Source organism: Ictalurus punctatus, chromosome 15 (genome assembly GCF_001660625.3).
Source record: "Ictalurus punctatus breed USDA103 chromosome 15, Coco_2.0, whole genome shotgun sequence".
NCBI classification, from domain to species: domain Eukaryota; kingdom Metazoa; phylum Chordata; class Actinopteri; order Siluriformes; family Ictaluridae; genus Ictalurus; species Ictalurus punctatus.
The window spans coordinates 18,512,745-18,527,726 of record NC_030430.2 but is presented as its reverse complement, the minus strand read 5'-3'; the positions used below and the strand labels follow the sequence as shown (position 1 = coordinate 18,527,726).

Below are 14,982 nucleotides of genomic sequence, written 5' to 3'. Positions count from 1 at the left end.
GGAACAAATAAGTCTTGAAGTGAATTAAGTTTAATAATACGTAATATTTGGCTATATATCCCTTACCTGCAATAACTGCATCAAGCTGGTGACCCAAACTGTTGCATTCTTCTGTTGTGATGCTTTTCCAGACTTTTACGACAGCATCTTTCAGTTGTTGTTTGTTTTAGGGGCTTTTTCCCTTCAGTCAATTGGGTTTGGGTCTGGTGATTGACCTGGCCAGTCTAAAACCTCTTCCAATTTTTCTACCTGATAAAGTTTATTGAGTTGGCAGTGTGTTTTGGATCAGTGTCTTGCTGCGTGATAAACTTCCTCCCGATTAATTTGGATGCATTTCTCTGTAAATTAGCAGACAAAATGTTTCTGTAAACTTCTGAATTCATTCTGCTGTCATCATCATGAGTTACATCATCAATAAAGATTAGTGAGCCTGTTCCAGAAGCAGCCATGCAAACCCACACCATGACACTACCACCATCATGTTTCATAGATGAGCGTGTATGTTTTGGTAAATCCTTCTGAGGTGACCCTTAAAGTTTTTACACTGAACACTACCACTGAGTGAAACAGTTTCAAGTAGAAATCTTTGGGAATCTAGGACCCTTCAGCCATCCAAGTCACATACTGTATTTTTGCCAAAGATACTTAGACAATTAATAATTAATAGTGTGTAAATTATGTATGTGTAAAGTTTTTTTTTTTTTAATTGAACACACAATGTGAACATTATGTATAATAAGGGGTGTGATTACATATGTTTCACCTAGTATAGATTTAGATTAATTAAGCCTGCAATTCCTAATAATTACAGTTTCAGAGTTATCATTGGTTCATAGTTTCATTGTTCATTTCAAACCCAAATTAAAATGACATTTTATTTAATTCATCATTACTTTAAATATATATACACATATATATATTTAAATACCAGGGGCAGTCTCTACATACTAAAAAAAAGGGGACATGTCTTTCCTGCATCAATTATGGACTTAATTTGGACAGGTAAATTTAAACATACTGGTTATTCATATTGATTTTAACAAGCAACACAGCACTTCACATTTCCTAACATTAACTGGTCATTATTCTTTACTTTAATAGTCATATGATTATGTTTTTTTGCTTTAATGCAACAATATTTTGCTTTAATAGTCCTGGTGTAATGCTTTACAACACCAGCAGAGAGCAGTACAGCATTATGCGCTGGTTTCCTGTATCCCACCCCTTCTTTTCTTTTACTATCAATGTTAAATGCATTGTCCAAATTGGACAATTTGGATATTTAATTCATTAAGGCATGCTTTTCTTGTCTGATGCTGTTGCTAATCATAGCTAACAGAAACAATTTCTCCCAGAGAATGTTGCTTACATTTACATATTGTACTTGAATTATTCACCGTAAAAGACTCCAATTGCACCCCTGGGACACAGTACATAATTTATACTTTTAATTCACCCATTTCAGACTCATCAGTTCTTGGATGATACAACTGATTTTGAAATAATGTATAAATGAAATTAAGTTGTTACACTAAAACACAATACTATAATATTTACGGAATTTAATTTCTGACTTTTAACCATTAGACTGAAATAAAGGTTATGCTCATACTCCAACAGTAAATATTTTGTTGATTTTGTTGTTGTTGTTTTTGTTGTTTTTAATCTACATTCTGGTGTGCGTAAAGAAAAGTCCTATCAAGCACTGCAGGACTACAGGAAATTGGTTTTCTAGCACATGCTGCTGGCATGTATTTATCTCAGCATTATTTGCACAGCTACTCAACAAGGCTGAGTGAAACCCGTGTTTCAAATGGTACCCTAATCCCTTTCCCTTTTCCCTATTCCTTACAAGCTGCAGACAGATTATATTATTGTACATCCATCTATCTACAGGGCATTGTGGGATTTAATGAATGTAGTAATAATAGGATATTTCCTATTATCACTACAAAATTGCAAAATTCCCCATACACACTAGTGCATAATGCATTATAACTAGGGAGCAGTGTTATTGTGTTCTCATGGAAATGTTCCTGTCTCTTCTTTTCCACGTAATCTTGCAAAATTTACCCTCCTGCAGTAATTGGCTTTTATGGATGAATAATGCATATCCTTGGAGTATTTATGATACACTTACTCACTGCCACACAGACAAATATATACACTCATAAAGCACATCAGCTTCTAAAACATGTTTCTCCTGGGTAGTCTTTTAAATGAGCATCTTCCTATTTGAAATCAGTGCTCCTCTGTCACCCCTTCTTCCCCATCTGCCACCATGGGCTCCATTTTCAGGTTCCACTCTCATTTCCAATCCCCCACTTCAGGACATTGGCTCATTTTTTTTCTGGCTCTGAACCAAGAGCTGGCTGCTCTTCAGTGGCTGCGGGAGGAGATTGATTGTTTCACATTTTACTGAGTGTTCTTTCCCAGGCCACAAAATCTTACACATTTATCTCCTCTCTGAGCCACAGCAACTCAGATGTGCATGCTGCTTTATAAACACCTGATCGCTTATGCTGCATGGCACAGCTATAAATATTCCCGTCTTGTTTCTTTTCTCTATCTCCCCATCAGCTTTATTGCTGGGCAGCAACCAGTAGGTGAGTGAAGACATTTAAAGATGCATGACACTGGTAAAGGTAACAACCATTTTTCTCTCAAGGATAAATGTAACCTCCGTTTGGACTTAATTCACTTTCAGTGACAAAGAAGAAGGCAAAGACAAATGACATACTTGGATAATGAACGTTCTGCCTTTCTCAGAGCTCACTTAATTACCAGTGCCTTAGTCCAAAATTCCTCCAAGAGCACAGCACACAAGAGTTACAGCACAGCGGTTCACTGAATGCATCTGAACTAGTTAATCTGGGCAAACTGAAGAAAGCTGAAAGTCAACGTACAATTTATACACTAACCGTGAGCTGCTCCAGAGATTGTTTACAATTTTTTTGTTTGTTTTGTGAGGATCCGAGCAAGATTGCCATGTTCATATATGTCTAAACGAACCAAACCAAGGGAGAAAATGCACCAGGTTCTGAAACAAACGCTTCAAACGAGCTGATGTGAAAACGCCCTGAGATTCAGGATTTTCCCTTCATTTTAATCATTTCTGAAGTAGCTAGTAACTTGCTACTTGTGTAGTTTTCTCATTGGATACTTTATTATTCTTACTCAAGTAATTATGAACATTATTACTTTTACTGTTACATGAGAAATTATTTTTATAAGTAGTTTTACTTGTACTTGAGTAAAATGTATAGGTACTCTACCCACCTCTGCCCAATATTAAGGCTCGTCTGAATTTTATCAAAACACACTTTGATGATCCTCAAACCTTTTGGGAGAATGTTCAGTGGATTGATGAGTCAAATGTGGAACTGTTTGGAAGACAAGAGTCTCATTACATCGGGCGTAAACCAAACACCAAATTCCACAAAAAGAACATCATACCTATGGTCAAGCATGGTGGTGGTAGTGTGATGGTGTGGGGATGCTTTGCTGATTCAGGGCCTGGACAACTTGAAAAAATTGAGGGAAACATGAATTCTGCTCTCTACCAGAAAATCTTAGAGGAGAATGTCCAGTCCAGTCTCTAAGTTGAAACTCAAGCACAAATGGATTATGCAGCAAGACAATGATCCAAGGTTTTGGAATGCCCTAGTCCTGACTTGAACCAATTGAGATGCTGTGGCAAGACCTTAAACAGGCAGTTCATGCTTGAAAACCCTCCAGTGTGTCTGAAGTAAAGCAGTTCTGCAAAGAAGAGTGGCCAAAATTCTACCACATAGCTGTGAAAGACTGATCTCCAGTTTGGTTGCAGTTGTTGCTGCTAAAGGTGGCACAACTGGATTTTAAGGTGAAGAGGACAATTAGTTTCTCACATGGGTGATAGGTGTTGGATAACTTTTTGTGCATCAATAAAATAAATAAATAAATAAATAAATAAACTGTATTATGTGTTTACTCAGGTTGCCTTTGTTTCATGTTGTATTTCGTTTGAAGATCTAAAACTATTTACTATGAGCTATACACAAAAACAGAAGCAATCAGATCAAAATCAAATACTTTTTCACAGCACTGTATGTTTTGTGTTGTTTATCACATCTAAATGTAAATACCAGGAAATACATTTGGTGTATATCACAAACAACTGAATTGTCATTGCCACTCCAGTCTCAGAGGGGACTGTAAATATGATGAAATGAAAGCCGAAATTCTGATTTATCGTCTCATATTCATCCTTTGATCTAAAATTTTAGTGTATAGCAAAAACAAAAGTATTGGCCTTGCTGTTCCAATACTTTCGGAGGGGACGGTAGTTTAGAGCAGGATTCCGGTCCTATGTTAATTAATTTTTGCATACAGTCAACAATTAAATAAACATAAATAAACGAGTCAACCGGCCTATGAATGCAACAAACAGCTGAGAATATTTTTCATTAGTTTCCAGTAATTAAAAATATTACCTTTTCCCACAGCTACTAATAACATTTTATTTTATAATATTTCATTTAATTAGATTGAAATGTATTTTAAAAAGCACCAAACGTTACCTTGTAACACATATTCCGTCACTGTATGAATTTTCTGCTTCTTTGCAGCTGGATGAGGATCATATGCCTCCATGACCTCAGCATGTTCCTCACGGTCTCAATTAGGCTTATCAGAATTGCCTGCTTTTAGCAAGAAACGTCTATGAGTCGACTGTTTCACCATCGTCTGTTCAACCACATAGTATAATGACTGTACAGTGACTTACTGCCGATTTGCTGGTTGGTCTCAGTATCAGCTGCCTTGAGTTCTGAAAGGAAGAGAACATTTTAACCTTGGAATTGAGTAAAGTAATATCTGACTGGATAAGAGGAAATAATTTCGGACTTGAATAGAGTGTATGACTGTGTGACAGGAATTTTTCATTCTGTAATTGAATAAAGTATCTGGATTTTCTGTGCATGTCAGAAGAAAGTGATGTTAGAGCATTATTTAGCTAAGATGTGTACTTTGCTAAATTCCTCAGTGTAAAATAGATATTAAAGAGAACTTGGAAACATTTAGCATACTACGTAAATCTCATTCTAATTGCTCTCATTCGAACATGAAAACTGAAACTGTATTAATTTCGCTAAGTGACAAAGTGACGAAAGTGACAAAAACTGCATCGTTTTCATGAAATTAATAAGACAGAATAAAACCCAACCTGTTGTAGAGAAACCACAAAGCACAAAGTCCAGGGTCTTTAGTCCTTAGGCCTGAAGTTACAACTTTACCTCTGACTTGCACAAAGCTCTAACACTGGAGACGCCTTCCATAAATGTTAAAATAAATGTCTTCTCACAGAAAGGTTCACCACATAAAAGATCAGATGTCACCATACAAGTTCTTGTGATTTACCTATTACTATGGAAATTATAGCATTAGAATGAGCATACGAATATAAACCTGTGATTAAATTTACAGTCAGCCCACCCTCAGAGCTGCTGTTATAGAAGATTAATCTACACCTTCTGATCAATCACATTTATGAATTCAAAAGCGCTGTGGTATGTTATTTATTTAAAGCTACAGTTCTCGGCCTATAATCATATCATTTCAAAACTGTGATTAGCATGTGATTAGCATGTCATGTCATTGTCATGTACAATCTTGCTCGTTTCTATATTTCAGGCTTCTTTTGACATAAGCTTTGGCCCCAGCTGAAATGAAACTGCTCGGTGCCACCACCTTTTCTTTAAAAGGCAACTAATGAGGCATATGTAGTTTCAACAGTGGATGTGTGATCGCCTGGTGAGAAGTGGAAAGCTTGTGTTTTCATTGCAATTAAAATTTCCCTTGGAGACAGCAGAGGGCTCTACTCTACCATTCAAAACTACAAACCATTCCTTTAATTGCTTCTTGTCTTTTTTTTTCTTTTCTTTTTCATATCATGAACTAAATTTTTAGTTTTAGTTCATATCATGAAGTTTTAGTTCATATCATGAACTAAAGTTAATTACTCTGAGCTTTCTGGGAAATAGATAAAGATTTTCATAGTTTTTATGGTTTTTATATTCCCTTCAGTCTGTTCACAGCCCCAGGATCATCATATTTTTCCAAATCAAGGGTTATCAGCTAATGAGCCCAAAGCAAAAATGACATACCAAATGTTTAACGCAAGTTAATGAGTTTTATCATTACAGTGTGCAGCATTGCCAAAGTAACTACGTGCAAGCTAATAATACTAACAGGGATAATAAAAACATTATATCTACGGAGGACAACAAAGGACCAACATTATTTATTTATTTGCTTATTTCTGAACATTTGGGAAAGTAACATTTGCTAATCATTTATCAAGCATCTTTTTTTTTTTTCATTTTCAGTAGCAAGATACTTCCTCAGCAGTGGACTTAACATTAATGACATCTTTGTTAGTACTGCTAGTTGTCAGCAGTCATTGCTATGGCAACAATGACCTGCTGCCATAGCAAGAGTTCATCACTCTCAGAACTTTAGAACACTGGAGCATAAATTAGATTTCATAAAACAAAATAATATAATACTGGGCTGGAGACAAGTGTTAGGGCTACCATTACCAACAGGGAAATCCATATTTCAGAAATGGAGGAAACATAGGCACAAATGTATGACCATAAGCCAGGAGACAAATAACCAGGGAAATAATGCCAGAGACATTTGCAATAATATCTGACAATAAAACGTCTTGGTTTCATCACGTGTATGGTTTCATCATATGTGTATGTTTTTTTTTTGTTTGTTTTTTGTTTTTTTAAAGAGCCAAATTGTTTCGTTTTGGTTAATGAGACTAAGGTTTCGTTTAAGTTTAGGTATCAATCATTAACTGTATTAATGTTTATGTCAGTGGAAGATCTTTACAATTCAGATCCTGGTGAAAAAAACAACAACAATAGCACCCATCACATCAATTTGAATGGTTTCCACTACAAATACCACTACAAACCATCAGTTAACCATTAAAACCCTTACCATTACTGGTCCTTAATGGTATCCATGAGACATAACATTCCACCATTAGAAGGCAACAAATTACCAGTAGAGACCCACAGGGACCATTACAGTTTCCATTAAAACCAATACAATTCCCATTATAACCATTAAACCATTACAAATTCTATTAGGATTTCTGTTGTTTTTTTCAGCAGGGATATTAAAACAAACTGTGTCTGAGAGCGAGCGCGAGAGCGAGAGATTGTACTGAATTGTGATAATTACTATTGTTAAAACTTGTAAAAATGTCATGTCATTTCATCACTCAGTCGTGTTCGTGCGCGCGTGCGCCCCCCCACGCCCCATCTGTCACGTCAGTGCTGCGCCGGCTGCGGGTAAGTGCTACAATAATTGGTGTAGGCAAATTTACAGAGAGATCATTATTGTTTTCTGGAGCGGTGATTGAAAGGCATGAGCAGAGCGGACTCCCGATTGGACACAGCATGCACTAGGGTATAGAAGACATAGTTTCATAAACGCTGCGCATGGCGTGCGTAAGACGCAACTTGGCATTTGTTTGTGCGGCTGGGTTTGTTCATGCTTACTGACGTGTTAATTGTTTGTTTAAGTGTTGGACCTCTTCATCATGGGGTTGTCCGACAGCTTGGACAGTGTTGGAGATGAGCTAGCTCTTCATCTGCTCAATGACTCGCTTTTGAGCGGAAATATGAGCGATTTGGACGAAGATGACCTTCTGTCAACAGGAGTTAAGACCACTGTGGTTGCGCTTTACTGCGTCGTGTGTGTGGTGGGACTTGTGGGGAACTGCCTGGTCATGTATGTCATCATCAGGTAAGCATGTCCTGATGTTCTGAAGTTCAACCATATATGTCCCCAACTAAGTGATTGAGTAAGTGTGCATATGAGTGCGAATTCAGGATGAAGGAGTAAGTGGATGTGTGGATAGAGGTGTGAAAGTTTGCGTGTGTGTGTGTGGGTGTGCAGTAGTAATGTGAGCATAGTTGGTGTATAATAATGTGTCATACCAGTGTAGAGTTGTCCTGAAGATTATAGATTTGACCATGGTGATGGAAAGACATCTGATTTAACGTTCAGCATGCAAAGCCTTATCGACCACAAGGTCCTCTTGGAAATCAATACTTTTAAATTATCATCACTTGCAGCAGGAGATAGAAGCTGTTATTGGCATCGTATCCTAGAGGAAGGGAGAGAAAGCTAGTCTAAGAAGGAAAAAAAAATAAACACTTGAATCCCTATCTTTGATGTCCTCTATATCCAACACCCCACTCCCAAAGGTTAAACACTGGTTCTCCCAGTATGCCACCTTGCATGTTGATTAGGCTGCAGAGTAAGTGCATAGTGATTTATTGGCAACGGTCTGTCTGCAGAGTGGCACATTTAGGAATCTGTTACTGTTTAGGAATCATTGTATGATCGTACTGAACTATTATGAAAGATCCCATCATGTTAGCTGATAGCAATCCAGCAATAGAGCTAGCATTAGGAGTAAATATTACTGTATATTAATTTAATAATACACTCACGGAGCTAGTACTAAACTCCGCCTTTCTTTGTACCTTTAATATTTATCCGTTACCTGGAAATGTGGATATAGTGTACCTTACTTAGTGGACCATCATTAGTTTAATGCACATTTTTAGGTTAAAGATACAATGTGTAGACTATATAACCTTGAGGGTACCACCCAAGCAACAAGGAAAAGTATAGTTTAATACCTGTGTTTCTGAGAGTATATGACTTAATATGAAAATATCAGGTTAGCTCATGTGAGCTAGTACACTAACTTTGGTGGTAAAGATTAAGAACATTTATGAATATAACCAAAGCTCACAATAGAAATTTGGCTATTGTAAGAAATTTGAACTTTCGCAAACATGATTTCAAAATTTGAATTCCTATGAATATCCCTGTATTCTGTTTGTCAATCCTGTAGCTAGGTGGCTAACCAGATCTCAAAAAATACCTTTTTATTCCCACTTGAATACTTTCATATAAGGCATGAAGACACAACCACATTCCCATGTATGGTCTTAAAGGCATGCCCACTTAGAGAGCTCTCATTTTCACATACAGACTCATAAACTTATTTGATTTATTTGATATTCAAACCTTCTGGGCTGATGGAATGCTAAATTATGGAGCTGAACAACAGCAACAAAAAACATGGACCATCTGAGAGAGCACTAAGAACCATTTTACACCCAATTTTACTTCTTTACACGTTCCTCTTTCTCTCATCTTTTACTTGCCATTGCGTGGCTTGCACAACCTTAAGAACAGTCTTGCCTATTTCCCTCACTTTATTCTCATTAAACATATAATTAAGAAAGAATCCCATGCCTGACTAATGCCCCGACTTAATTGCTTCATAATTACAATTCAGAAAATAGAAATAATGCTAGCACTAGTGTAGTCTAGTGTAAAAAGAAAGAGCTTGCACTGTGTGACATTGTGTACATTCACACATAGGTGGTTGCAGATGAAAGCCCTGACAAAGTCGCAGCAGAGGGCCTATTTTAATACTCATGTTGCTATGCTTGTTACTAAGCAATTTTAATTCCTTTGTTGCCTGTTGACCATTCCTTTAAATTAGGCTGAAAAGTGTCACTGTGCTAAGCCACTGTACAGTGCCCTCCACTAATATTGGCACCCTTGGTAAATATGAACAAAGGCTGTGAAAATTGTGTTTATTGTTTAAAAAAACTTCACAAAAATACTCTGCTCTCATGCAAATCAAACAACTGCAAACACAAAACACGTTTATTTTAAAAAAATAACAAAATTTGTTAAATATAGATGTGCAACAATTATGGTCACCCCTATGAATTCATATGAGAAAAATATATTTGAAGTATAGTCCTTTTTGATATTTTGCATTTCTTAATACTCCTGGGTGACTAGGAACAGGAAATTGTTCAACCATGACTTCCTGTGTCACATTCATAACAATGGGTAAGACCAAGGAATATAGCTGTGATGTGTGGCAAAAAGTTGTTGAGCTTCACAAAATGGGAAGTGGCTATAAGAAAATGGCACAAGCATTGAAAATGCCCATTTCCACCATCAGCGCAATAATTAAGAAGTTCCATTCAACTGGAAATGTTATGAATCAACCTGGACTTGGACGTGTGTCTATATTGTCTCAACGCACTGTGAAGAGGATGGTTTGGGTGGCCAAAAAATCTCCAAGGATCACAGCTGGAGAATTGCAGTTGTTAGTCAGAAAGTCTCCGAAACTACAATCCGAAGTAACCTACATCACCACAAGTTGGTTGGAAGGGTTTCAAGAAAAAGCCTCTACTCTCATCCAAAAACAAACTCGAGCGTCTTCAGTTTGCCAGACACAACTGGAACTTCAAATGGGATTGGGTTCTATGGTCAGATAAAACCAAAATAGAGCTTTTTGGCAATAAACACCAGCAGTGGTTTTGGTGCACCCAGAGAGGTAGCCATATGGAAAAGTACTTCATGCCCACGGTTAAATATGGTAGTGGATCTTTAATGTTTTGGGTCTGTTTTTCAGCCAGAGGACCTGGACATTTTGTTAGAATACATGGCATCATGGACTCTATCAAATATCAACAGATATTAAATGAAAACCTGACTGCCTCTGCCAGAAAGATTAAAATGGGCCGTGGTTGGATCTTCCAGCAGGACAATGATCCAAAACACATCAAAATCAACATAAAAATGGTTTACTGACCACAAAATAACGGTCCTGCCATCGCCATCCCAGTCCCTTGACTTGAAACCCATAGAAAGCCTGTGGGGTGAACTGAAGAGGAGAGTCTACCAGCGTGGACCTTGAAATTTGAAGGATCTGGAGAGATTCTGTATGGAGGAATAGTCTTACGTCCCTTGCCGTGTATTCTCCAACCTCATCAGGCATTATAGGAGAAGACTCAGAGCTGTTATCTTGGCAAAGGGAGGTAGCACAAAGTATTGACTAAAAGGGTGCCAATAATTATTGCACACCTATATTTTACAAAGATTTTTTTTATAAACCTGTGTTTAATTTAATAAAAATGTTTAATTTGCTATTGTTTGATATCCATGAGAGCAGATAATTTTTGTGAATATTTCGAACAAAATATCAAAAGGTTAAACACTAAAAAAAATTTCACAGCCTTCTTTACTCATATTTACCAAGGTTTCCAATATTAGCAGAGGGAATTGTATTTTAACAATATTTAATATAATTTATACCAACATCAGCTATTGACATACAGTATAAAAGTTTTACATTTGCATTGCAATATTTATTTAGAAATTAAATGAATTAAACATTTCTGCTACACTCTATGAACATAGAATGCCTTTTCCCCTTGCCACTTTATTAAGAATGCCTATACATGTGCTCATTGATGCTATTATCCAATCAGCCAATCATGTAACAGCAGTACAGTGCATAAATACAAGCCAAAGACCACATCACATTCTATCCAAAAACAGTCATCTGAAAACAGGAATCTGAGGCTACATAGGGGAAAGGTTCAACAAAACTGGACAGCTAAAGAATGGAAAAATATCACCTGACAGGAGTGGAGTCTAATGTGACCTTAGGTCTGATGTGTTGTGAATTCCTGTCAGCTCAAAAGTTCTTTTTTTTTTCTTTTTTTTTTTTTTTTTCGTTTTGTTTTATTGTGTTTTGGTTTTTTGCTTCAGTCTAGAGACTGTGTGTGAAAATCCCAGAAGATCATCAGTTTCTTAAATACTCAAACCAATCAGTCTAGCACCAACGACCATGCCATGGTCAAAGTCACTGAGACTACATTTTCCTCATTCTGATGAGTGTGCTGTGAATATTAACTGAAACTATTGATGCATTTTATGTATTCTGCTGCTGCTTTATGATTGGCTGATTTGATAATTGCATGAATGAGCAGGTGTACAGGTGTTTTTATTAAAGTGGCTTGTGAGTGTACTCTGTGTATATACAAATCATTTATTGAACATTTCACATTTGATTTTTTTATTTATAAAGACATAACATATTTATATACTTATGTATAACTTGGTCATAGTCATAGGGAGATGGTAGTTGATTTGAAAGTTTTGGTGTCTTTTAACTATACATCCAGGTATACAAAGATGAAGACAGCCACCAACATCTATATCTTTAACCTGGCACTGGCTGATGCCCTGGTTCTGGCCACTCTACCTTTCCAAGTCACAGATGTTCTACTAGGCTACTGGCCCTTTGGCTTGGCCCTGTGCAAGATGGTGGTGGCCATTGACTATTACAACATGTTTACCAGCATCTTCACTCTGACCATTATGAGTGTGAACCGTTACATCGCTGTGTGCCACCCAGTGCATTCGCTGGCCGTGCGTACGCCCCAAAGAGCCAAGCTGGTCAATGTGGCAGTATGGGTACTGGCTTCTGCCATAGGAGTACCTGTTATGATCATGGCACAAGTGGAAGTGGAGTCCAGCGGTAGTACTCACCAATCATTAACTTTCTCCTTCATTCAGCCTCATTTTTCCTTGCTGAAGTCCATCAAGAATTAAATCATTGTGCTCATCCATCTCATATTACTCTCTTATTACTTAATTACTTTTAGTAATTATACTTTTTTCAACCTCTGGTTTGAACCATAAGTTGGTGGACTTTTTTTTATTTATGTCTCTTATTTGGGTAATTGAGGGAGAGGGAAATTTTTTAAGAGACAGTATAACTATACAAACCTTTCATTATTTCATCTTTATTCATTTCTTTGTACAAGTTCAAGATTTCTTCAAGGCTAATTTTCAATACTATTTTACATTTTTGCTTTTTGCTTTTCAGATATTGAGTGTATGGTGGTGCTTCCTGATCCTCGAAGCTACTCTGAGCCTGTATTCGGCATCTGTGTGTTCCTTTTCTCTTTTTTAATTCCAGTGGTTATCATTAGTGTCTGTTACGGCTTGATGGTGCGACGGCTGCGTAGCGTACGTCTCCTCTCCGGCTCCCGCAGCAAGGACAGGAACTTGCGAAGGATCTCGCAGATGGTGCTGGCTGTGGTGGCTGCATTTGTGCTCTGTTGGATGCCTATTCAGGTCCTCACTCTGGTTCAGACCTTGATTAAGGTGAACCTGGGAGGCAGCCAGACCACTGTAGCAGCAATGCACTTCTGCATTGCACTGGGTTATGCTAATAGCAGTCTCAACCCTGTGCTCTATGCCTTCCTGGATGAAAATTTTAAACGGTGCTTCCGTGAGTTCTGTGTGCAAACCAACACAGATGTGGAACTGGAACCACAACAGAGAAAATCAGTGAGAAAGGAGGAAACAGAGGAACAAGAGTTCATAGGAAATGGAGTGGTTAATGAAGCTGGTGCCATTCCCAGGTGCGAGGAGTAGAACTGTAAAATGGGCTTGACAATAAAGGTGCTCTATGTGAATGCTCATAGCCTTGAACCATTCTATGGATTGAGCATTTTCTGTTAAAGTAGCTTACTGGAAAATTCTGTTGCAATTTGACCATCTGTGCTTTCCTGTGTTGTTTAGCTATGGGACTAAACAACAGTAAACTGCCTCATGGCTTGGGACAAAGGGGCTTATTCTATGTCTTTTTATACCAAAATCATTTAATCACCAATTTACACAAACTGATCATTCTTTGTTTTATATATAATAGCACAAGTAGGTATACAGTTACTTACTGATATGTTCTTATGCACAATTTGTCAACCTCTACCTAATCCCTCAAGCAAAAATATAACAAATGAAGGGCTAGAGGATGAGTAATGCAATTTAGGCATGGACAAAACATCTATAGTTAAATAATATCAAGGTAGAGGGGTTCTAACAAAGTTGGTATTTTTACATTTACAACATATATAGTATATGGTATTATGTAACTGATTAAATGGCCATAACAATGCAAAGCCCTTTGCAGTTTTTTAACCAGCATGCATTTTTGTTGTAATATTGACTTTTATTCTGAACATGGAAAAAGTTCTAAATGCTAAAAAATCCTAATGTAAATAAATGGCATGTCTAGAAACATAGTATGTAACTGTACGTGATTGTAATTATTAAATATCTGCATATTATATGGCATATAATGTCAGTGCTGTGTATTTGTTATGTGATGCATTATTTTAAAAAAAATAAAAATAAAAATAATTAAAAAAAGGTTTCCTGCCCATAGTAGGACATATCAGGGTGACTTTCTTTTCATCGTTATTTCTGGAACAGTCAAGGTTAGCAAGTGGGAAAGAATAGTTCTCATTTTATCTGCCTGTACTCCAGTCAGGAAAAAAAGAGAAAGGTTTGTCTCTTAATCATCATATACTAGCCATATGGGTTAATATATTTTCATCCAGCCAATTTGAGAAAAAGAACAACACTTTTGTAGTTTTCAGGCAGGAGCCAAAGAAAGCACCTTTGTACTTGTCAGCAATGCTCTTAGACTATCTCTAGTTGAGATACTGCCCCTGACTTATTTATCAAAGTTGTGTATATATAAGTACAGATTTGAGCTTATGAATTTTCAAATGAGCAGAAATGTGACTCATTCTTGAAAATGCATACAACAGCTGGTTACTTAAGCGCATGATGAATCAGCTTCAGCTGTGTAAGTGCAAGCGCCCTCCCACAAATCCCTTATTTATACAGTATATGCATAGGAAATACCCCAGTTTACCCATATTATGCATCCAATTTGCATGACACACTGCCTAATTTATGCAAAGGTTGGGATAATGAGCCAATTAAACCAAAGCACTCAGCAGACTAAACAAATATGAAGAAAGATAGAGCCGTTCAAAACAGACAGAGGAAAAATACATTCCAGTGCAGCTGTAAAAGGAGCTACAAATAAAAAGACAATTATGGAAATGTAATCTGTTTGTATATATATATATATATATATATATATATATATATATATATATATATATATATATATATATATATATAAAGAAATTAATCAAAGATTTTTTATCAGTCTCAGGTAGCCTTCACCTGTACCTGCAGTGAGATTGTAATTCATCAGACCATGAC

At 36.9% G+C, this 14,982-nt stretch overlaps 1 protein-coding gene across 2 annotated transcripts; it reads left to right on the top strand.

Annotated features, from left to right (window-relative positions):
• The first annotated feature begins 7,307 nt into the window (after window positions 1-7,307).
• On the top strand, window positions 7,308-14,130 carry LOC108275540 (delta-type opioid receptor). Of its 2 annotated transcripts, none has more exons than XM_017486420.3 (4): window positions 7,308-7,346; window positions 7,581-7,803; window positions 12,075-12,430; window positions 12,782-14,130. In XM_017486420.3, the coding sequence occupies exons 2-4, from the start codon at window positions 7,598-7,600 to the stop codon at window positions 13,333-13,335; spliced, it is 1,116 nt and encodes a 371-aa protein (XP_017341909.3). In that variant the 5' UTR covers window positions 7,308-7,346; window positions 7,581-7,597; the 3' UTR covers window positions 13,336-14,130. The 2 variants fall into 2 exon arrangements, with proteins under 2 accessions (XP_017341909.3, XP_017341908.1); XM_017486419.3 differs by having other exon boundaries at window positions 7,344-7,464.
• Window positions 14,131-14,982: the final 852 nt, after the last annotated feature.